Source organism: Fringilla coelebs (assembly GCF_963513975.1).
Source record: "Fringilla coelebs genome assembly, chromosome: 1".
NCBI classification, from domain to species: domain Eukaryota; kingdom Metazoa; phylum Chordata; class Aves; order Passeriformes; family Fringillidae; genus Fringilla; species Fringilla coelebs.
This window is the reverse complement of record NC_140028.1, coordinates 30,656,052-30,679,917: the sequence shown is the minus strand read 5'-3', so window position 1 is coordinate 30,679,917 and position 23,866 is coordinate 30,656,052. Positions and strand designations below refer to the sequence as shown.

The 23,866-nt window shown below is 38.6% G+C and overlaps 3 protein-coding genes across 3 annotated transcripts in view; 2 read left to right on the top strand and 1 right to left on the bottom strand.

Annotated features, from left to right (window-relative positions):
• Positions 1-10,200, top strand: part of ZC2HC1A (zinc finger C2HC-type containing 1A) — a 35,364-nt gene extending 25,164 nt beyond the window's left edge. The window contains exons 8-9 of the mRNA XM_084215801.1: positions 4,054-4,161; positions 4,814-10,200. Of these exons, the coding sequence (XP_084071927.1) occupies positions 4,054-4,161; positions 4,814-5,000 (295 nt within the window). The 3' untranslated portion in view covers positions 5,001-10,200. The remainder of the gene's footprint in view (positions 1-4,053; positions 4,162-4,813) is intronic.
• A 2,517-nt stretch (positions 10,201-12,717) lies between these two features.
• Positions 12,718-23,267, bottom strand: IL7 (interleukin 7). Its single transcript, XM_084202431.1, has 5 exons — positions 22,968-23,267; positions 19,165-19,307; positions 16,014-16,100; positions 15,111-15,263; positions 12,718-13,822 (listed from the first exon to the last, which is right to left on the bottom strand). The coding sequence occupies exons 1-5, from the start codon at positions 22,975-22,977 to the stop codon at positions 13,676-13,678; spliced, it is 540 nt and encodes a 179-aa protein (XP_084058557.1). The 5' UTR covers positions 22,978-23,267; the 3' UTR covers positions 12,718-13,675.
• LOC311151776 (uncharacterized protein) overlaps positions 21,945-23,866 on the top strand; it is a 114,655-nt gene continuing 112,733 nt past the window's right edge. The window contains exon 1 of the mRNA XM_084202438.1: positions 21,945-22,915. Coding sequence (XP_084058564.1) covers positions 22,568-22,915 — 348 coding nt within the window. The 5' untranslated portion in view covers positions 21,945-22,567. The remainder of the gene's footprint in view (positions 22,916-23,866) is intronic.

The window sequence follows — 23,866 nt, the reverse complement described above, 5'->3', positions numbered from 1 at the left end:
ACATTTCTGAATATTCAGAAGTCTTTATAAGATCTGAGTTTGGAAGGAAGGTTATTCCAATTATTCTAACCTTTTAAAAAGGAAATAGTTACTAAATTGTAGTTAAACACTTGTTGTATTTTGGAATATGCCAAATTCAAGTAGGCTGTGTTTTAATATAGTAAAAGAGAAATAAGTAATGAATTATGTGGCACATACATGGAATGTATTGCTTTACATAGTAGAAATGTGTCTGAATCTCTTAATGCTGTAACCAAAGCTGTAGTATCTCTGAGACAGGAACTTTGGTTTTGAAGAATCAAAAGGAATGAAAGGAATGGGAGCTCTTTTTAGACAAACAGAATTTCTTTGTTTTTATTTGCTCCTTTGCATGTTTGGTTAGAGTTATAAATCCTGTGAACCATCAAAAATCAGCTCAGTTTTTCATTTTGTAATACATTATTAAGATGTTGGAAATTTAGCTTGGTGGATTGCTACAATTGCTTAAAACAGGCCCTGTCCATAGAGCAGGGATTTGATTTTTTGTTCTCGAGAAAATTTTTTTAAAGTTATATAGGCTTTATATACTTCTTCTGCTCTTCATACAAAACCGTTGTTCCTCAAGTATCTACAAGAATTAAATCTGCCTTGCTGGCAGTAAGTTATTCAGTATATTGCATGCCAACAGCATTCAGCAAGTGTGAATAGTTCCTGAACTTTCTTAAATTGAGCATAGCAGTGTGGATGGTTGCAGTTTATGGCAAAGGTTTCTGGACTTTGGGATGCATGCCATTAGTCAGCAGAAAGTTATTTATGACTTTGCACAGAACTATGAGCTATTGTGGGTAACAGTGACAGCTGTCAAGGTTATCTGAAAACACTCTGTCTAAGAAGCAAGATTTATATATCAGTGTTTTGTGGCAGAATTCAACCAAATCATACATGCATGCATATAAAAATACAAGCTTCTTTTACTTTCAGATTTTTATTTTGCAAGCAGTGGTAATTCAACTAGATGTACAACATGAGCTGCTTTAAGAAGGGAAGTCACTTTCAGTCATATTTCTTTTAAAACAGAGAGTGGATAATAAATTTCTTTAGAGTATGTTTAGATTTTGAGAATTCCAGCTGGTGTTCATACACAGCCCCATCTGCTGTCAGGCTCTATTCATACTTAATGTGATACAATGTAGAGCTGGAATTTGTATAGCTTTTCAAAAACAAAACACAAAACCCAACCAAATAGGAAAAACAACAAAAGTGGACAGGGATATAGAGAAGGCAGAGATGGGGCAGATCAGAAAAAAACAAGCTGTGGTGGTACAAGTTGAAATAACCAAAAATATCTAACTTTGTTGGAAGGCATCTGTCTCTAGAGATCAGATTGCTACTTAAGGATGAAATTTCAAGATTTGTCACCAAACATACATGAAACCTGATGCTAATTGTGTGTCTAGATTTAGGCTGAGTAAAGTTGTAGACAGTAGCAGCCTACTCCTTGTGTTCATTTACTCATCAAAAATGTCAGAGATCACAGAATAGGTAAGGTTGGAAGGGAAGTTTCTGGTCTGAAAACTTATTTAAGGTTTCTTCTGTATTTTTAGAAAACTAGTTGTGGAAAAAGACTGCAGAAATATGCAGAAAGCTGGTTTTATACATCTTGGAATGAAGATGTGCTGTTAAACCTTTAATGAGTTATGTTTTATCTGTTCATGAGACTTTGACTCCTTTTTATACAGGGTGGACTGTGCACTTTGAATGTGGCTTTTCAGTATTTTGATGTCTTCCCCTCCCCAGCTCAGTCCATGGCCTGAATGCTGTATAAATACACTGATTTCTCTGAAATTTCTTTAGTATACACCTAGTACGAAAGCACCATGTGAATTTTCAGAGAACTTAGTGAGATAAGGGTGTTTGATACAGTTGAAATACAGGGAAGAATAGTGGACTGGTTTTCACATCAATTTATTTTAAATATCCAGGACTCCTAGCATGATGTTCAAAACTGATTCAAAGTACACTCTGAAGAGACTTCAATTTAAGAATTTAATGCTGTTAGTTTTGAAAAAGTAGTATGTTGGTCCCAAGGTGAAAATGCAGAGAAAACTGAGTCAGTAATAATTTGGAATTTTTGTTTTTCAATTACTTTAAGCTGTGTAAACAGGAATTGAGACACAATTCTATTATAAGCTTCATTGATCATCCCTGATCCATGATGATCCCTGATCCATGATGATCCCATCTGTGTGTGCAACTGATTTTTTCTTTATATGCTTTTCTGTCATCCATAACAGATGTCATCCATAACAGATGTCATCCATAACAGGGAAAGTAACAGTAAACTCCAGTATGTTCTTTCTCCTATAGAGCACTAATGAGTTTTACTCAGTTATAAGCAAAGGTCTCTCCTCTCTGTATAATGAGATGGGGAAAATAGCACAAGATGAGTATTAGTATCTGTACATCATAGCAGTATAATTTAGGTTACATTTAGAACTTTTATTCTAGAATTCTGTAACTTCTGAGAGGCTGACATAGCTTCTAGTAAGTTTTAATTCTAATATAACTGATGCAGTGCTTTTCTGTCTGTACAGTTTGGTGGTTTTTTTTCAATTAAGTCCTTCTTTAGAATCTCCTTGCAAAATAAGGGGCAGACAGGAAAACTAACGGAGAAGGTTAGTGTTCTGCACAGTGATCCATAATCTCTGATCATTCCACGCTACCTGTTGCGAGTAGAAGCCATTCTTGTTAAACTTGAATGCTTCAGTTAGATATAATTTCAATTTAAATAAAATTGCATTTAGTTGCTGATTTCCACCTTTGTGCTTAATTATTTTATCACTTCTCCACTGGTTGATGTGATAGAAGGAGCTGAAAAGCCATCTTTGTTCCATGTGCATGGCATGAAGGGAGAGATGTTTTATGCAGCATGTCTATAATTCAGGAGTTATTACTTGTTCCGCAGTTGTCAGTGTTGCATTTGAAGTTACTGGAGTGTAATGCATTTCCTTATGTGGTTTGAAAACCAAACCAAGACCAGACAGTTTATAATTCTTAAAGGAGCAGTCAGGTTTATCTAAAGGGACTAAATGGTCTCTTGGTGACTAATTTTTTTTAATGAAGTCTTATTTTATTTTTTTTTAATGTCCTTGAGTGAGTCCCAACTTAAATTTCATTTATGCATTGGTGTTCAAGAATGAGAACAGAAAACCTTGATCATGCAAAAGATGTCATAGTCTGAAGATTTGCCAAAGGAGAAGAAATCCCAGTGAATGGTAATTCTTTTGAGCAATGATGAAAACTTTTTTCCTTGATCACTAATGATAAAACGATGCCCCTTTCAATTTATTTTTCTTAGAGCTACTCAGGGTATTCTGGTGTTTCTCTACTCATCAAAACCAGCAGCAAGATGTTCTCAGTGTTTGGGATGTGCTGATGATTGTATACTGACTTCTTGTAATACTCATGAGTCCTGAGGGAAGCAGTTTCCATATTTGTGTGGTCATAGTATTGACTCCAACCTCAGGAACATTGTGACAGTTTAGAAAAAAATTAGGCCTTAATGCCCACCTGGATGCACTTTCATTCTTCTCCTTCTATTTATATTCATAAATGTAATTGTGCTTTGAAGAAAAAAGATTTACAGCATTATCTAAGAAGAAAAATAGTCTTGTTCACTCACTTCATATTGGTCACAAAGTATTGAAAATATGGTATCCTTTCTACAGATCTTAAACTATTAAAACCTGCAGTCATCTGTTCTCTATTTTCCTAAAAGACCTGCCAGTCCTAAAAAGTGACTTACAATTTGTCAAGGTAGACATTAGAATGTACTGAGCAATCAATAATGCAGTATCTACCTGTTAGGGAGTGAGACACCTGAACAGGAAGCACCTCTGTCCGCTGTTGGTGGGACACGCGTTATTCTTGAGACAGTTAACTAATGTGTAGATTGATGCACTTTAATGTGTGTGTGTGTGTGTGTGTATATATATTTGAAAATGCATATTGTTGTTATTCTTGTATGTATTTCTTTGTGTGCGTATAAAGCATCAGATCTTTCTTCTATTTTAGAAGCACAACAAAAACTCGGACGTCAACCCCTCCTAGTGTGGCAAGAGCCATGAGCACAGGTGCTTTGACAAACAGAAGAAAAACTAGCAATTCAGACATTCACTTAAGGTAGCTTTCAACTTTGTGGACTTTGTCATTGATATAGCCTTCATTAAAAGGGATTACCTACCACAAAAGAAGTTAGGGAATGTACTATTCTCTGCAGTTAATAGATGATCAATATTATTTGGTTTGTATAAGGTGCTCAATATATTTTGCATGTTTATCATCTGACAGTGCACCTTTGTCATCAGATGTGCACAGAAGACCCTGCTGGAAATGTCAAAAACCACTTGGGAGCTGTTGAAAAAGTAACCAAATATTATTTCAGTAGAAATTGAATTAAATCTGCATGCTAAGCACACAAATTGTCTTGCTCTTTTAAAGGATAGGATGAAAATTGTATTGCTGGTTTAGCCTTCCTTTTTTGACAAGCTGAGTTTTTAAGTTTTCAAACACTCCAATTAATCTAAGTAGTCAATGAAATATTTGATCCTGCTCCTCAAACTCTGGTGTTTTTTTTCTTGCGGGGAAGGTGGGTGTCTGGAGATATGTATGGGAGCCTGGGTAGCATTGTATATAAAATATACCAGTGTACATAGGAAGTGAAGGAATTAAAATCACAGTAACAATAGCTATATTCATTGCATGGATCAGACTAATTTTACATTGTTATACTGAACTGACTTACAGAGAATGTTCTTCATCTGGGAATTTTCAGGTCTGATGGGAAAACTGGGTATGACAATGGAGACTGCCCATCCTCAGTGAATGGAGGAAGTGCAAAAAGCAGTGAAGGAATTTCACCTGTACAGTTATCCAAGTTCTGCCATGAATGTGGAACAAAGTATCCAGTGGAATGGGCGAAGTTCTGCTGTGAGTGTGGAATTCGAAGAATGGTTGTGTGAACACATTCTTTAAAGCAGAAAGAAAACAAGAAATTGGAACATCTGCCATGTACTGTTGCATGGAAAGCTTGAGTACTCCATCCAGTTAGACTTCATGCTGCAAAAGTCAAAACATCACTTTGTAATTTTCTGAGTGCAATCTTCTGGTTACACAGTTATTTATAAACAATGATATATACTGTATATAAAAATAGCAGCTACCTAAAACTGTGCCATTCAAGGAAATACTCTTTACTCTTTGTTGAAAATATTTAAAAGTAAGGTAAAAATGCTTTAAGTAACCTTGGTAGCAGAAGAGGTTCAATGCTATTTTTCTTTGTAAATCCTACTAGACAAAGGATTTTTAAAATCTCTTATGTAGGGTAATGCTTACCTGTAGGGAGCTAGCCATGAACAACTTGGGCTTCAAAAGTTTCTCTGTGGAGGCATTTCTTTCATCTATGACAGTAACTTAGATGCTGTGTTCTAAGTGAAAACAACATGAGGAACTCCTTATAAATTCCTAGATAAAAGTGTAAAAAGTTCAGATCTTTAAATTCTTTAACAGTAATATGCTAACTGGACTTTCCAGTTGCTTCCTAGGATTTTTTAAGGAATCAAAGTGGAAAGACTACCTGAGAATTCTCTTTGCATCTAAGAAGAAAGGCAAGATTTTCTTTTTGTGGTTTTCCATGTTATGTGTTAATATTTTTATGTATTTATAAGGAAAAATATGGTATTAATTTTATTATTATTCATTTTATTAAGTACCTTTTGTTTCAAAATACTTGTCTTCCTCCTCCTGTGCTCCACCATGACTAGCATATCTAAAGGTGTTGTGCTTTGTCCTGTTTCCAAAGGTCCTGCTTGTTTTTTTCTTTTCCCTCATTTCCTCAAGCAAAGTTGAAGTCCATGCTTATCCTACCTAAATATTGAGCTCTTATTTTGAAAACAGCCTTCTTGATGTATCCAATACCAAAAAAAAAAATAGTTCTATAAAAAGGAATGCTATTAGAGCAGTAGATCTTGATGTAAGTAGTGAGTCTTTTTTATTCTTATTCCTGTGAAAATAGCACAGCTTACACATATGAATGAATAGAGGAGTAACTGTGCTTCACTGCTATATGTGTCAATACCTGAATTTTAATTTTTTTTTGTAATTTTATGTATTTCTGATCTCAAAACAGCAGTTCCTTCAAGTTAGACTTCACATTAATCCATTGGGAAGAAGGGAGAGACTCAAAGTTGTTGGGTTTTTTACTAATTACACAGTAAATTAGTAAATTTCACATTTACTAATAAAACCATTCACAAGCCAAATCACTTAACTTGTATATTAATGTTGTAATTTATTTTGTGAAGTTTTGATTTGAAGTACTTGCACCATCTCCATTATGTGTGATAGAACAATCTGAAATTACTTAACTGTGCCTTTCCCACAGTAAATGCATTTTTTGTCAGAAACTGATACTTTCGGCTCACAAACACCATTAGTTTCAATTTTAATTTCTTCACAACTTGGACAAAATATAATGTAGTGCTCCATGATAGTTTTATGGTCCTTGCTTACATTCCCACAAATTGTCATTATCAATGGGGCCAATTTGGAAGAAAGCATGATTGAAGAAAAACATCTTCAAAGCAGATACCAGTCCAAGAGTGAGTGATTTAAGAGACTTGATGTAGTTAAGTTGCAGGCCACAAGCTGTTCATGTTTTAAAATTAGTTCAGTGAATATCTTGCACTTCTTATACAATTTTTAAAATAAATTATACTTCATTCAGTGTAGTCTTTTCACAGTTGGTGTAAACTGGCTACTGAGCATGATAGGATGGATGACTGGTAATAATACTTAGAACTGACAAATCCTAGCCAATTTATTTTCTAGGAGTTTAGATTCTAGGATCCATATTATGGCACATTCATGTTTGTATTTTGGAAAAACTGGAATTCTGCATTCTTTCCTTAGATAAGCCTGCTTTGGAGATCTTGACTTGGACTTGGGCTGTGGAGGTCTGCAGAGTGATGTATTGTGAGCTGAGTCCAACAGCAAAGATATCAGTCCAGAATAGGTTTGATCAGATAGTGAATCTACTCTTGCCTGATGAATTTACAGTTGTTTCTGCTGGAAAATGCATTTTTCCATTTATTAAAAATGCTTTCTACAAAGGGAATGTTTAGTACAGCACTAAATACCTTTCAGATTTTCCAGGATTATTTTAACTCCAGGAAAAAACATATTGGCTCTTTCTCCTTTGAATTGTAGGTGGCAGATCTCCTAATTCCAAATCAATACTCATACAGTTACTGTATTTTCTGCTTTGTGAGCTGTTTGTGAGATTCTTGGCTTTCAATGCAGCATTTAGTAAATTACTTCAGTAGCACATCATTTGCTTCATTTACACTTATGTGATTTATCATGAGGATTAAACAGGGAATTAACCTGAACAGAAAAAAAGGTTTTTAAGACTGATCTTTTTATTTGGCCCTACAAAGAAGATCTATGAAAGATAATTGACTATTGATAGTAACACTGGATAATGTGTGTGTGTTGTAATCCACAGTAAATATTTGCAGACAATGAAATTCTTTTTGACTGTATAGTTTGGTGCTGTCTGGTAAGACTTACAAGGCCCAATATGTTTTGTTTGTGTCAACTGGTTTTGTTACTGAATGACATAGATTTTTGAATTCTGTGATATTACAGACCCTAGCCTGTATTACTCAAAGTATCAGCAAAGATCACTGTAATTCCATCTCAGTGGTTGTTTGTACAAAACAGTGGATTGGTTTTCATAACGTCCCCAAAGAACTGAATGTGGGAAATAAATTTGTTATATTTAAAGGAAAAAAAAAATTCAGGGAGTTGGACTGAATTTTCAATCTTTAGTATATTACATGTGTCAAGAAGTTCCCAAATTTAATTTTTTTGTGATCTACATCCAAACCCTCTTGCCCTAGTCTTCTCCACACCCTTATGCCTTGGTTTTCAGAGGAGGAAAAAACATGAACTATGCACCGTCTGTTTATAGTGAAATTTAGTGATGCAATCGTGATGATTCCTATACCAATGTATAACCCTATGACAGATTTACTGTCTGCCATTTTATCTTCCTAATGTTCTTACTAAGGTTCTCCCATTCTTTAAAGAAGGTGTGGGGGTAAAAGTTAACAGTAAAATTCTGTTTAAAGAAACAAGAGGCTGGTTTTGATGTTTGGCCTGAGGAAGTTTGCATTCCCAGTCTACTTTTGTGATTTTCTCTTATACAAAGGACCTCTCTGTGCCAGGAGGTAGTGCAAGATCATTGGAACTATGCTGATAAAAGTGCAATGGAGTTATGAAAAATGCTAGCTTCAATAGTAAAAACAGCATAGCATAAAGCTTAATTGCTATATGATGTACATTACACAGGTTTATATTTATGCATGATGCCCACACCCTACGTAGTTTCAGAACTGGAATCTCCAAATATACAGCAATTAGAATATGTATTTATATGAATAATTAGTCTTACATGCCACTGCAAGGAGGTGGGCACAGGGAAGTGCTTCACCCCCATTTCAGGTTGTAACTATGAAATGAACATATAGGCAGAATTTTTCAAATTTGCCAAAGAGACTCAAAGAGCCCTTGAACTCCCTGGAGGGAGGGGGAGAGCTCCACCTGAGAGTTCCCTGGCTGGGAGGGCGTCAGGCAGGGACAGCTCTCCTCAGTGCTCCAGCACTGAGCCTCTCCTGTGGTGCTGAGACAGCGGCCGCTCCAGTGCAGCCACACGTCCTGTGCCTTCACAGGATGGGAGCTCCAGATTATATTGTAACACCTGACCCAGTCTTTGTGCATCATGGAAGTGCTCTGACATCTGCAAGGGACTAGCTTCTAATTCACCATCACAGCTGAGAGCTGGTGCCTGAGACGCAGGGAGAGCGTTTCCGTGATGCCTGCTTTCCGAGTCAGTGGAAGGAGGTATGGCTGCAGAACTTTAAATACACGAGATATGTGCACACTGATGTAGACTATGTAAATAGTCTGCATATAAAATTGAATGGTATTGTCTATGTATTTCAAAGGTCACAGGAAGTGCTAGTTTCCATCATATAGACTTTGTATATCTGCAAAGAACAAACCTGTTATGAGTGTTTTTAATCTTGGCTGAAAAAATTGTGTTTAGTAAGAGCACTTTTTTCAATTTTATTTCTATCCAGTTTGACTAAGCTATGAATAGTTAAATGGGTTGTATGAGAAGGTGGAATTTTCATCTTTGGTAAAATTTGTTTCAGTGACTGGTGAAAATAGTTTAATTGCCTTTCAAGTACAGCTTATTCCAACTTGTGATTGTTTTGTTGCTGGTTGGTTTAGTTGGTTTTTTTCCATCTTGCTAAGTAAGGTTTGAATGACCTAATTGTGATGTTGGAAGAAGTGTTAGGTAAAAGACTTCATTAGCTGAATTCAGTAGTTACTTGGTTGATATTTTCATTCCAGTATTCACAGTATAAGAGATTACTCTTGCATACTAGTTCATTTTTTTTTGTTTGTTTTGGTTTTTTTGGGTTGGTTTTTTGGTGTTACATCAGTCCAGAATAATACACATTTCTGGATGATCCTATTTAGTCCCATTCTACTTCATCTTGCCAGAAAACAGCTTCTTCATATTTTCTCTTAATAAGTATTCATTCTTTACAAAAATAATCCATATGGAAGTTATATTTTCCCAGTTTGAACATTTAAGTCAGCAAATCAAATATTCAGTTTAATATGGCTGAATATTGAACCCAGGTTCTAAAAAGAAGTGCATGGTTTACCATAGTTCTATATTTCAGTTTGGCTTTCTGGCAGAACCATGAATGGATTTGGGTGGGATCTGTAAAGTGCTGAGTACAGTACAGCTGTTACAAAACCTACTTTATATGATTGCTCTAACTCTTGGTGTTCATCCTTCATATGACACTTAATATGTTTCTCTTCATAAGTTTATTTATTAATGTTCTGTGTTTTTAAATGGCGTGTTCATTCATGTGTTGGACGTGATTAATTTTTCAGCATTGCATTTATTATGTTTGCCTTGCCCCTCAGAACATGGAATATTTGTTTGTGACCATCCAGTGAGGTGTTTTTTTTGCCAGAATTCCTTGGTTTGTTTGCCTCTTATTTTGTATATTATGTTTATTTTAAAGTGTCAGTTCTGTTTTAATTAATAAATGTAAATCACCACCTAATGCTAATTTGGCACTTGTTAACAATAAAGCAAATATGCCAATAAAGCTTCTTGTGATTTGCAATTTTTTGTAGTCAAATGTAAAATTATCTTATATAACATAGCATACAGGTAGGTAATATAATTTCAGTCTTATTAATATTGTGATGTCTGATCTCAGGTACACAAAGAATAGAGTTTTTTAATTGAGCGAGATGAAATTTGGATTCCTAAGTCACCTTGAAAAACATACCAGATATTTAAATCAGTGTGATCTGCTTATATAAAGTTAACCCTCTATCTCCTTTATTTCCCCAACTATAAAGAAAATTTAGTTTATGTAGAGCCCATCACTGTGACAACTTTAGTATTTTTTTTTCCTTATTAATAAAACTGTAAGGGATAGTAAGCTTGATCTGGGTTTGTTCTCCTTCATGACATTAGAGCACTGTTGTATTGATGAAATTATTAAGAAAAAAAAAGAAGTTTATGTTTTTCTTCAGAAATATATGTGAGCAGAAATTACAATAAGAGTTTGGACTGCTGATTTTTTTTTTTTTTTTTTTACTAAATATGGATTAAGAGAGATCAGTCCCTCTTTTCATTCATTTTTTTTTTTAGGGGAAACTTCCTTCTATTGAGCTCTTTAATTTACTTGGAGAGATACAGATTTGAAGGGTAGACTATTCAGTAGAAAAGAAACTGACTGAATGGATACAGCTGGAAAGTTGTCTGGGTGTCTGTGTCCAGGTGGAGGCCGGTATCGAGTGCTGTCCCTCTGGACTCGTGTTTTAGGACTCTTGTTTTGGTGCTGTTTTTGTATCTTCATCAATGACACTGTGAGATTGAGTGCACTCTGAGCAAGTTGAAGGACAGGATGCCATCCAAAGGGACTGGACTGCCATGACTTCTTGAATATCATGGATAGTGACTTAGACACTTCCTCTGCCAGTTCCCTCAGAACCCACAGATGTATTGCATCAGGTCCCATGGACTTGTGCACCTTCAGGTTCTTTAAATGGTCTCAAACCTGAATCTCTTGCAACAACATTGTGAAAATCCTTTTAATTTAAATACCTAAGTTTTTATCCTTGACATCTTCCCATAAATTCCATGTACTTCTAAATAATGGTTTTGACCTACTCATTTCTTTTCTGTGGCCAAATAAGTAAATAAATGCATAAGTGAAGGTGGCAGGGAGGTAGGCATTATGGTGATGATAACATGCACAGTTTTCATTCCTTTGCCTATTCCTGAAAAGCACTTTAGTGCCACTTTTGTAAGTTCAGGAAATCTGAGGAAGTTCTCAAGTTGAAGGAACAAATCAAAGAGCACAAGTCAATGCATTTAGCAGTTAGTGTTTACATGTAAGTGGTGGCAACAGGAAATTTGGCAACAGAAATCACACAGGCAGGATATTTATTAAGAGAAGTAGTCAGAGGAAATCCACAATTTCATAATCACTTCATTTAAATTTCTGCTCTAGATCTACCCTTGGTCATTGGCCCAGGGTAGTCCTGGAATTGCTTTATTTCTCTCAAGACTTAAGTTGTGGACTGCTGCTGAAGTAACTTAAACTGACTGACCTTTCAATTTTGTAGTAGCTAATACTGCATCTGTGTATTTTTGCTTTAACTCACACTGCCCTTTGCTTGCCAAGTGGTTATTAGGAAATAAGTTCTGGCTTTCAACTGTTCTTGAATTTCCAAAAAATATCAAAACAACTGTTCATCAGTCTCAGGGACCAACTGAATCCGCAGTCTCCTGAGCCCTCTCTCAGAAGAAAGGATTTCCAGCGAAGTCCTTACAATTATGGTTACGTTTTCTTTATCTGCAGTGTGATACTGGGAAATGTTTCCTTTCCTTGTTCCATAAAAGATTAATGGGTTGGAGTTGGTTTCAGTTTTTTAAGGTGTTTGGAGTTAAAGTTGCGATCCCTTATATAAAGAGCTAAAGAGAATATATGAAAGTCACAGTTTACAAAGTTACCACTCCTGCCTCATCACCACCATACATACATGGGGGGTTGGAGAGGGTGTATTTCAGGAAAGCATGGCATGCTTTGCTCTTAACCTCTTCCCTCTCAGATTCAGTACAGCAATCTTGTTCCAGTCAAATACATAAACTAGTACTGTTTACAATCAATGGAGCAAACAGTTCTTTGAAGCACATCCTACTGCTTTTTCAGGTGTCTGTCCTGAATACCAACATTTTTACAGAGTAGTTTTACAGAAAAATTCTTTTAGCACAGATAAAACTATTTATGTTAGTTTACTTCAAACCAGGAAACAACAGGCTGACTTAACTAAAGCTTTCCTGAAGTATTCAGTCCAAGGCAGATGGTTGGTATGAAAATGAAAATGTTTACCTGAACTAGGCAGGTAAGCAGCTAAGAAATGGGTATTTTAAGATGGGAATTCCCCAGCTGGGCTTCGAATGACTGACTATTTCTGAATAAAACCTAAAAAAAGGAGTAATGGTAGTCAAAAAGTGAACAACCTGATTTCATAGAAGACAAATATTTTATTACCAAAGGCGTTATATCAAAGTAAGAAACTGCAAAAGTGTAGTAACTATAAAAATACTTCTATTTATTCAAAATAAAATATGAGCACTCTATTAGTTAAATGCCAATATATTATTCTCTGACAATATTCACATATTTTAAGTCATGTTTGCCTAACATCTTAAAACATGTTACATAAAATAATTGCATATGAGAAATCACAATCTGAAGCTAAGGAATTCTAGCTCCTCCTGCAGCTAACTCTGGGTTGGTCAAATGAATGAGTGTAGTGCTGTTTTCAGTCAACTGAACAACTTACATTCAGGCATCTTTTTCTTCTTCCACAGGATTCAGTCTGTACTTCAGCCACCAGAAGCATGCTGCATCTCTCAAAAATCAGTACCCTTCCTAAGCTTTTAAAAAAGCTTTTTCCCTGTTTTTCCAAACCCAAATCAGTTAGCAGACCCATCAGACCCACATCAAAAACACTTCTGTGTCAGGAGAACATATCCAAGATAATCTGCTGCTTTGGTAAATCGTTACTTTTGGTCCTTGGTGTGTTTTGCATAGATATAAAGAAACCAGCTACTTTTTTGTACTCTTTTTCTTCATCTGCAGATTCCAAGATGTTTTTTGTAAATTCCAGTAGACATGTAAGTGGCTGCTTTCATATGACAGTATTATAAAGTGGCTGCTTTCATATGACAGTATTATAAAGTTACTTGAAAAATCAGAAAATTCAGAGTAGTTTCCAGAGCACAAAGGTTGGACTTCTGCAGAGTTCTTTGTTTCAAATGCTGGTCTTCTATTTCCACTTCTCGGACTTCAGCAGCTTGGTTCAGCCATTTCTGTTTCTGTCATCTCCAGGAACAAGGTACAGTAGCCTTCCATCAGAATTCTGGCATAAAATGTTCATATAAGCGAGCAAGTTTACTTGAAGAATGCATATAAAATGCAAAGATACCAAGTAATGCCACTTCGAAAGAAAAGAGAAGGATTCACCTGGAAATTATTTTTTCAAATTTATTCCAGCAGGATCGAAGGCTAGATATATTTTCTTTCAGTTCACAAACTTCTTGGTTACATTTCTTTTTGGACTGTTCACCTGTCTCTGTATCTTCTAAACGAAATACCTTTGAGCAAACCTGAAACATAACAGATTGTGTTGTTATCTGAGAACTGCTTATTCTATTCCTGTAGCCATCTTTCAAAGCAAACCAATTGCTTTACATCTGAATACTGGAGAGACGCTGCCCATGGGACTGTGAGAATGTGGCTTTAACTCAGAGCCAATAAGGACACCTGAAACAAGTGTGTCCAACTGAGAACATGTACGTCCTCCATTACAGATTAAAATTTATCCTCCATTGTCTGAAGGACTCAGAAAATAAACCCAATTAATTTGTGAGCCAAACTTTGACTATATGTGTTGAGACTAGTGGAACAAGACCGACCAGTTCCAGGGGCTAGTGCTATGCCCTAGTGTTCAAGATCTCAGCCAGACAAAACTACCATGGTTCTTGTTCATATTCAATGACTGCTCATAATTTTTTGCTAAATTACTTTAGTTGGTCTTTAAATAAAAACAGGAATCCATAAAGTTAGGCAGGAGTTGTAAGGGTGGCACTGACTTCTATGTCTTGACTGGGACACCTTTAAGGCAAATGCTGGATTCACCAGAGGTGACAAAGCAAAATATAGACACCAACATTACTTTGAAGATCTCATCCCAGACTGTAAGTCTCTCCACTTCAAGGAGAAAAAGAAAAAGCTAAATTAAGCCTTAAATCTGTCTGTTTAAGCATTATATTTTTGGTGCCTATGTGGAGACTTTTTGATGTTGGTTGATATTTTTGTATTCAATAGGTAACACTGAGCCACACTTAAAAGAACACTCTTCCTTTGCTACAGTAGTCGATAGATCACTGTACTACATTTAAGTGGCACCTCAAAAAGAAGATTCTGCCAAATAATAAAAAAACCCCAAATATTATCATACTAATTGTTCTTGTTGAATTTGAGAGATTTTGGTTAAAATAAAGACCAAAGAGATTACAGAAAAGAATCTCACCCTAATGTTTGTTGAGAGAAACCAAATTAGACATTACTCTTAGGGTTAGTGAGAAGTTACAACTCTGACTATACTCCAGAGAAGCTTAAACACTTTCTTTGCACAAGTCTGGTCCTTGTCTCTCACTGGAGATTTAAGTGAAATTTACTTCACTAATGAACCAGAGCACCATAGACTTCCAGATGATTTTCTGAGTCTTTGCACTGGGCTTAATGTCTATTACAAGAAAAATGCTATACAGAGGAAACTTCCTTTGGCATAGAACATGTACAAGATAGTTGTATCTTTTAGGCAGATGTGATAGTCTGTTAAAATAAGGCAAGTAGGTAAACTATTACTCACTAAAGTTGAGTAGAACTCACCTTTTCTTTTTTAGGTCTTTCACATTTACACTGTAGAACTTGTAATGTCCCACATGAGACGAATGCTGCTTTCTGTCTAAAGGCTTTGCTGATTCTCTGCTTATTAAAGAATCTGAGCATGTTGCACGCCATGCTCTGTAGTGATTCTATTTCCTGTCAAGAGAGCAAGGAAAATATGTCCTGAAAAGTTTGTGCACCATTATTTGCAATGTTGGTTTATCTTTAAAAAACTCCAAACCCTCCATCAATTACTATTGGTTTCTCTTGCTTTCATAGTGCAAATCTTTTTCAATAAAATACATAACTAATCTGACTTAACTGCCATCTTTTTGAGATATTTAAAGCAGCAATTTTTAGTAGTAATAATAGTAGTAGTATAAGGATTTTAGAGAGAAATCACAGCTGTAATCAAATCAATTGATGCAGCCAGTCCTTTTACCAAGTCATGATCAAATCTGCAGCAACAGCTGAAAATTGTGCTTTCTGGCATTTGAGATCTGCCCAAACTACTATTTTAAAGCTTTCAGGTCTGAAGTGAAAAGCTTAGCTAACATAACTTTCTGTAGAAAAATTAAAAAAGAGATTGGGAAATCATAATGTTTACTTCCATTGGCAAAAAGAAAAGTGTCTGTTGGTTTAAAAAATATAGAAGAATCTTTATAGTAGGGAACCCCCCCCCCCCCCCCCACGTTTCTTGGACATGGAATTGCTTAGTATTTAAATGTTTAAAATACTAATTTACAGTACACATCATATAATTCCAGATTCAAAAAACAAACCATCCTAAATATTGTTATTTGACTTTTAAAACAAAATACTACCCCATGACACTATGTTGTCCTGGAGCGTACAAAGAACTCACTTGGGTTTGTATTCTCTATATTCTGAAAAGTTAAATTTTACCTCAGTATCATTGCAGAAAAACACTTTGATATTTCCATATTTTTTATTGTTGCAGCACTTGTCACGATTCTCTGCAGACATATTTACCTGTAAAAATATCATAGATGTTTAGACATGGAAGTACTGTGTCAGTGCTCAGTCACCCTCACAGTAAAAAGCTCTTTCCTGATGTTCAGAAGGAGCCTCCTGTTGCTGGTGTGTGCCCACTGCCCCAGGTCCCATCACTGGGCACTGTTGCTAAGAGCCTGGCTCTGCACTCTTTGCCCACTCACTTGAGCTATTTCTACACATGGATGAAATCCCTCTGAGCCTTCTCTTCTCCAGGCTGAACAGCCCCAGCTCTCTCAGCCTTTCCTCATCAGAGGGATGCTCCAGTCCCTTCAGCATCTTCATGGCCCTTTGCTGGACTCTCTCCAGTAGCTCCACATTTCTCTCATACTGGGGAGCCCAGAAATGGACACAAATCTGTTCAATTTAAGTCTTCATATTCTATCAAATTGCTTTGTTCCTTGGAAGTTTTGAGACATGGAGCAATGTTTAAATCTTACATTTGAATTGTAACATTGAATACAGTGTTTGTCAATGTTTGTCTCAATAAATACATGTCTCAGCTCTAAACAGATGGTAGCACTCACATTGTATATATAATAACAGAAGATGGCCTAAGCAACATCACATGGTCTTTTGCCTGATTATAATATTTTATCGGTACTTTATCCTCTCTTGTAGTTTTTTCTTCCACTTTCACACTTGTCATCAAGATGACACTGGAAGTAACTCAACAGCAACTTTGTCTTCTTCAGCCTGTATCGAGACATTCCAGCTAAGCCAAAGGGCTTTAAAAAAGGCAGCTCACGGCATTGTTTTAGATCTCTTAACTTAGCCAGGCGTATGAGCACATCAGACACTTAATTCTTAAAGCTTTTCTGAAATTGCCTGTATTTCAGAAGTTCACCCAAGATAAACAGAACTTTATCCAGAAAGTGTTTCTGAAACCAAGAATTTACGGAGTCAAATATTCACTGAGAAAGGAAAAACCACAAAACAACAAAACCAAATTAAAAAAACCAAACCACCAACATCAGGAAGTTAATTCACATCTTTTCTTGCACCACAACAGATATTGCTGCAGTTGTACAGCACCAAAATTTATATTTATTTATTTATATATAATCATATATAAACTGTATATCTGTTACATCATTTGCTAACTGCTATGAGATTTTCCCATCCTCTCTAGTTTCCTCAGATCACCTTTAGTATAATGTACAGTAACCACATCTGAAGGCAGTTTATTGGCTGTGTCTAAACCAACCTAAGGGAAATCCTGGGGTCAGAAAGGGCATTAGTGAAAATTTAATTACATTACAGAGATCTAGTATATGACTCACTATCCTGCTCTGCAGGAAACCCATAGCTGCTCCAAACATCTGGCTGAGGAACTGAAAGCTATTGACTTTGGCTCTGCAGTTGCAGGAAAGTGCCTACTGGGCAGTTGCTATCACCCACATAGCACACATATTATTTGCTGTTAATATAGTGGCAATACACTGATTATACATAGAAGACAAATTTCTCTTAAACAGTGAAAAGTAAAGACAGAAAAAATAAAGAAACTTACACAGTAGTTGCTTGTGTATGTGTTCTAGGAAGTAAAAGCTTCAGAGCTCAGTACATTCCCATTAGTTTTCACAAACATGAATTCATGAAGGTTTCATTTATGTGTTTACTTTGATATACAACATCAAGTCCGTCCTACAGGAGGACAGTGGCAAGGCATTGCCCTATCCAGGCCAGGACAGTCCCCCAGCCTCCCTGACCCTGCATCTTGAGCAGGGCTGGGATGGACCTCATGGATCTCCACCACCAGAAGGCAGCAGGATGTGCCTCCCAGGGGGTGTTATTCCTTCATATCATTTCCTCCTATAGGTCAGCTATCTTCTAACTGCTCACCAAGAGAGCTTGGTTTTGTTCTCTAGGGAATACTTGCCTTTGTCAGAAATACGACAGCAATCTAAAGGGAACGCTCATCTATTCTAATATGGCCACTAATATTCTCCCCAAATTTGATGCCTCATGTAGGATAAAGTCATTTATCTGCAGAGAAATACCTTTCTCTTGTCATAATCTCAACTAACATAACATAAGCAAAATGTTAAAAGATGATTCTCTGACCCTAAAGGTATTTTGTTTCCAGATGAGGGTTGATGTGTCTTGGGTTGGAGGTCACCGCCATAATGCTCTGAAGGATGGTGGTAGTTCATAAGTGTGAAGAAATGCAATGACTCCTCATTTTTCCCTTGTAAAAAGGCTGTATATTATTTGTATTTCATGTAAATAGATCTTGATTTAAGTCTGCAACAGTATGGTGAACTCTCATTTAGTGACAACCTATCAGGAAAATCACTTTTTTTTGTGTGAATGTCTCTACTAATACAACTGTTTTAAGTGTTCCCCCATGGAAGTGTTCTTCACAGATGAATTTAATTGCTAATAATTAATGAGGAAGAATTAGGTGGTAAATTTTGGGCATGGACTGGTAAACTGTTAAGAAACTATTTTACAAAGCTATAATAAATGTGGCTGATAAAGCCATAATGGAGAAGATTTACACATGAGATTGTTAAGCTCTTCTCTGCTGCTATCTAGAAAAGATAATTTTTGTTGGCGATATATTAATAGGTACAAAGAAACCTATTTAGATACAAAAAAACTTTTACTGTCATATGAATTTTGTGCCTCTGTGCATTTGTATTCAATGGACAACATAAAACTTTATTCAAGAACTCTAATTATTAGAACAAATTACAGCTGTAATGCTTTCTTCTCTTGATAAAAACATATAGATAAAAGTAGTCATGAAATTACTTTAAAAAAAAATACTTTCTAATCAAATATATGATGTGTGGCCAAATAGTACATGTCTAACTACATAATCACAGTATTTGTACATGCAAATAGGCACTATCCACAGATTTCAGAGATTTTAAAGAGACTGAATTGTTGCACCCCATCAAATAAAACCACCATTCCAGCATAATGTGACTTTAAATTGGTCTTTTATCATGTTTAAACGTTAGAGCTTTTATTATTAAGTGTTAGCACCTAAAAATAATCAACATGCTTTGGAAGCCCAAGAGCTACTACCTACCAGCTCATTGATGTCGTGACTTAGTATATTCTCATACTTCACACGGATTTCTGTTGTTTTATTTCCCATTGCACAAGTAGATGCATTCACTGGAGACAGAACAAGGAGCAGTGGCAGAACTGGTAAGGTAGATCTTAAAAAGGCTGGATTACAAGAAGAACAGTTAGGTACACGTTAGTTAATGTCACAGACTGTGTGCTGTACTAACAAATACATTCTGTAATCTGTTAAAATAGTTTAAAAGGGATCTTTGTGCAACCAAATGACTTGTGCCTTGCTAGAGGGAAGGATTCACCTCCAGATTATGACACTCTTTGGGTGTCTTAACTCCCCCATAGCCCAAGATGATTCAGCCAGTGTGGATAAGTGTTGTGGTATTGTTGAGGGTCCCCAAGATGAGGTGAGAGATGAGAATATGACTCCAAGTTCTCAGAAGGCTGATTTATTATTTTATGATATGATATTATATTAAAATAAATGATACACTAAAACTATACTAAAGAAAGAGAAAGGTGACATCAGAAGCCTAGACAAGAATGAATCATAAAAACTCATGACTGACCAGAGTGTCTGACACAGCTGATTGGTCATTAATTAAAACAATTTACATGGAACCAATCAAAGATGCACCTGTTGGTAAGCAACCTCCAGACCACATTCCAAGCAATCAGATAATTATTGCTTACATTTCTTTTCTGAGGCTTCTCAGGCGAAAAATTCTGGTGAAGGAATTTTTTAGAAAATATCATGATGACAGATAGGAGCGACAGCTATTGAGCCAACCAGCTATTTAGTGAGTGCCTGTGCTGAATTCATCCTCAGGGTTCACTGCAAGCATTGAATTTTATTGGACCAAGACCACATTGGCCACATGTAGAGGAGTGTTTTAATCATATATGTTTAGACATTCCAGTGTCTTAACCTGCAGCTGAATCTCATCTTGACTGTCCGTTTTTCCTTTGATAACTTCTACAAATCCCCATGAACACACCTCTCTAACAAAGGTGTGTTTAAACATATTTTCAGGCTGATTGAATGTACAAATCCATGATACTGGCCATAACATGACATAAAGCAGCAACACAACCTTCTCTGCAAGATTTCTGCAATCTTTTTGAGCAAAATCCACTGCCCATCACTTTGTTCGTCCCTGTAGTGGACTGCCTTCCTTTGCTCTCACCCCTTGTCTTCTGTCTTAGCATGTTATCCAGGAAAATATGAGCTCTGTGAGGATGGGCAGAGAGAAAAGCCCAAAATATCAAAAGAGCCTGAAGAGACTGACAGGAGGCTGCAGGTGACTCACCTGGTTCTGGGAAAGAAGGAGACCAAGTACATGATAATACATGATTAGGAACAATCAGATTCTGGCCTATTGCTGGTCTGGCTAGGATAATGCTTCAATTTAAGGTTTGGGGAAAAAATAAACCAAAGGTAGAAATTTGGATGGAGGACTAGCAAAGATCACAGCAAGTTCCTGGAGGAGTATGAAGTGTTTCTGCCTGTCTTCACCACTGAGTAAGAGCAACTGCATATGGAGCAGCTGTGGGACAGGAGCCAGCAAACAAAGAGGGGATGTCCTGGCCCCAGCTGCTACTTTCCTTCCTCTCTGTCAGGGATGGGCTGTTGGGTACAGCCAGTCCAGCACTCAAGATATGGGCATCTCTGGACCTGGGCATCAAAGTAAATCACGGCCTCAGCGCGCAATTTTGAACAACTATAAGCAAACAGCAATAAAACTTGACCATAATTTGCATTGGCCCACCTATATTCTGCAATGCAAGAACCACACCACATGCTCACTGCCATTAAAAGAAACACAGTCCCTTACAGCCCATCCCAGCCAACTCCAAGCACACACAGCAGACTGAATCCTCAAAGAAGAATGCATGCTTTTCCTGACTAGTGAAGCCTTCTCTTTCTGGTAGATTGCATGTGAACATGTGGTTATGTACACCTCTGTCCTAGAAACAGGACTGGAAAAATTTTACCTGTACAAGCTAAATCACAGAATTCTTGAGCAAGCTGCCTGACAAATTCTAATTGGAAATTTCATGGGTTGGAAACCAGATTTTCTGACCTTTTCATATACTGATCAACTGGGTCTATTAATGTCTCAAGAAATCTAGCTTGATGAGCTAAGTGAATCTTAAATGGATCCTACATGAAGTAAATTTAAAAACTCTGTAAGGTGACTCTATTATGATCTTCAAGCTCCAAGTGGACTTCCTGACTTCCACAGAGCTTTATCTTTGTAAATCTCTATGCTAACTATATCTCAGTTGCATGATTTATCAGTTTGGAGGACTAAGATTTAGTATTTTAAAAGACACAAAAAGCATTGAAGAACTCAATTATAGGGCAACATTTTTCCAATCTCCCATTGCACCTCTTGATTCCAGTGCAAAAGATGAACTGCAATGTTTGTTCACCAATAGGATAATACAAACAATTTGGATATGCTGCTTCACAAACATACTTCAAGGGACGAAAATAGCAATCCTCTAAATTAAAACAATCTGACTCCATCACTTTAAACTTGGCTTGTCCAGCAACAAGTAGAGATAAGATATTGTACAGATCACCAATCTTTTTTAAATGAGGAAATTACAGAATTAAAGTAGATCACGTGTTGCACACTCATGAAGTCCCTTGAGCCACTGCAGGATGGTGAGCAAATTTTTTCAGACATTCCTAAATGAGTCCTTTGGAAAAAATATTAGACAAGTGTCATAAAGCATTCTAGGAGATGTAGACTGAAAATTGAAAGGGATTTTCTTGAAGTTAGGTAACTTTGGAAGAATGGGAGTTTATGGTGCTCCATATGGCCAGCAATTCAAAAGAAAGAGAGCATCACTGGTAATAACCCATCTTTCCAGTAAACTCACAGAAACTTCTAAGTCATATCTGGAAAGCCCCAAAAATTCTCCTAGAAAAGCCAGGAAGAGCTAATTTTCCAGTATTTCCACATATTAAAAAAAAAACAAAACCCAAACCAAAAAACCAAAAACAAACCAAACCTAAAACCTCTTGGCTTTTTAATATTAAAACACCCTCCTGTGCATACACCCCGAGGCAAGTCCTCGGCGGCACCCAGCGGGATCCTCGCAGCAGCCCCGGTGCCTCACAACCCACCCCAATCTCGGCGGGCCGCTCCCTCTGCCCCCTTTCCCTCTCCGCAGCCCGCAATTCCCGCGGGGAGCGGCTCACTGCCGTTCTTTTCCCTGCGTCCCGCTGGACCCGTGCGGAGGGGCGGGCGGGCGAGCGCTCCCGCTGCGCCGCACCTGCTCCGGGGGCACCGGCGGGGCTGCAGGTGCCCGCGGGAAGGGAGGTGCCCGCGGGAAGGGAGGTGCCCACGGGGGGCTGATGCCCACGGGAGGCAGATGCCCACGGGAGGCAGGTGCCCATGGAAAGGGCGGTGGGAGCAGCGCGGACCGGCGCGGGGCAATGCTTCCCGGAGCTCCTCCGCCCCACGCTGTCCCGCTGCCTCTGCCATTCCCAAGCCGCCCTTCCCGGCAGCAGGCGTGATGGGAACCGGACTCTTTTACTTTCATTCTACGGGGAAAGAGAAAAAAAAAGCAAAACTGGGAATTTCCCCGGCCGTCACCAAGGGTTTAAAAGGCACCGGGAAGCGCAGCACCGGCAGAGCAGGCGGGACGACGGGGCCGACGGCTCGGAGGCAGCGGAGCAGGTGAGGAGCCGGCGCGGCCGGGGTGCGGAGCGGCGCGGCGGAGCGCGGCCAGCCCGGGGGCAGGTGAGGCGGGGCGGCTGCTGCGGAGCGGGGCGGTGCGGGGCGCGCTCCTTACCATGGAACATGGTCTGTGCGGAGGCTGTCGGGGAGCTGCGCCGACGGGTCCGCGGTCATGGTGGCGGCGCCGCCTCGGCCATGACGCCCGCAGCCCGCGGAGCGCCGCGCAGGGGCCGGGAGGGGCCGGGCCGGGCTCAGCAGCCCCCCGGCGCCCGCCCGCCCGGGGGGACCGCGGCGCTGTCCGAAGCGGCGGCGGGACGGCCGGGCTTTGCCTTTCCCATGGGGCTCCGCCGGCCGCGGCTACTTTCACTTTCTGCTCCGCCGCGGCGGTGCTGCCCGCGGGCCGGCGGCGGGCGCGGGCGGCTGCGCGGCCCCCGGGGCGGGCGGCATCCCCGGGCCGGGAGCGCCTCGGGCCGGGCGGAGCGGCAGTGGCGGGGCCGGGCTGTGCCGGCGGGGTTACATAGAGCCCCGGCTACACGCCCAGTGAGCGCCGTGTGTGCGGCCGGGGAGGGAAGGATGGATCTTGGCACTACGCGTGGAAAGAGCCGCTCATCCGCGGGGAGGATATCCTTGAAAAAAAAAAAAAAAAAAAAAGTCACTGCGTGTTGTGGAGTCGCTCTTTCAGAGGAGAGCGGCTTAGCTTGAAAGCTGATGCGCTGCCCTTTCGCTCCCTCAGCTGCCCTTGGATGGGTTGTGGAAGGCGGGACTGCCAAGAGGGCTCTGTCTCCGGTCAAGGGTTACCCCAGGCTGTTGGCACGGGCTCAGAAGCGAAAGGTGGATGGTTTCTGCACAGTTTGTCGTCTACACCCTTCCCTTTCCCCCCTTACTCTCCCGCTTTCTTCCCCCTCAAAATCATTTTGTGGAATCTAAAAGGATTGAGAAAGAATGGTGGATGGCTCAGGAAGGTGTTTCAGCCTGGAATACACCCAAATTCTATAAGGCAAACGTGTAGAAAGA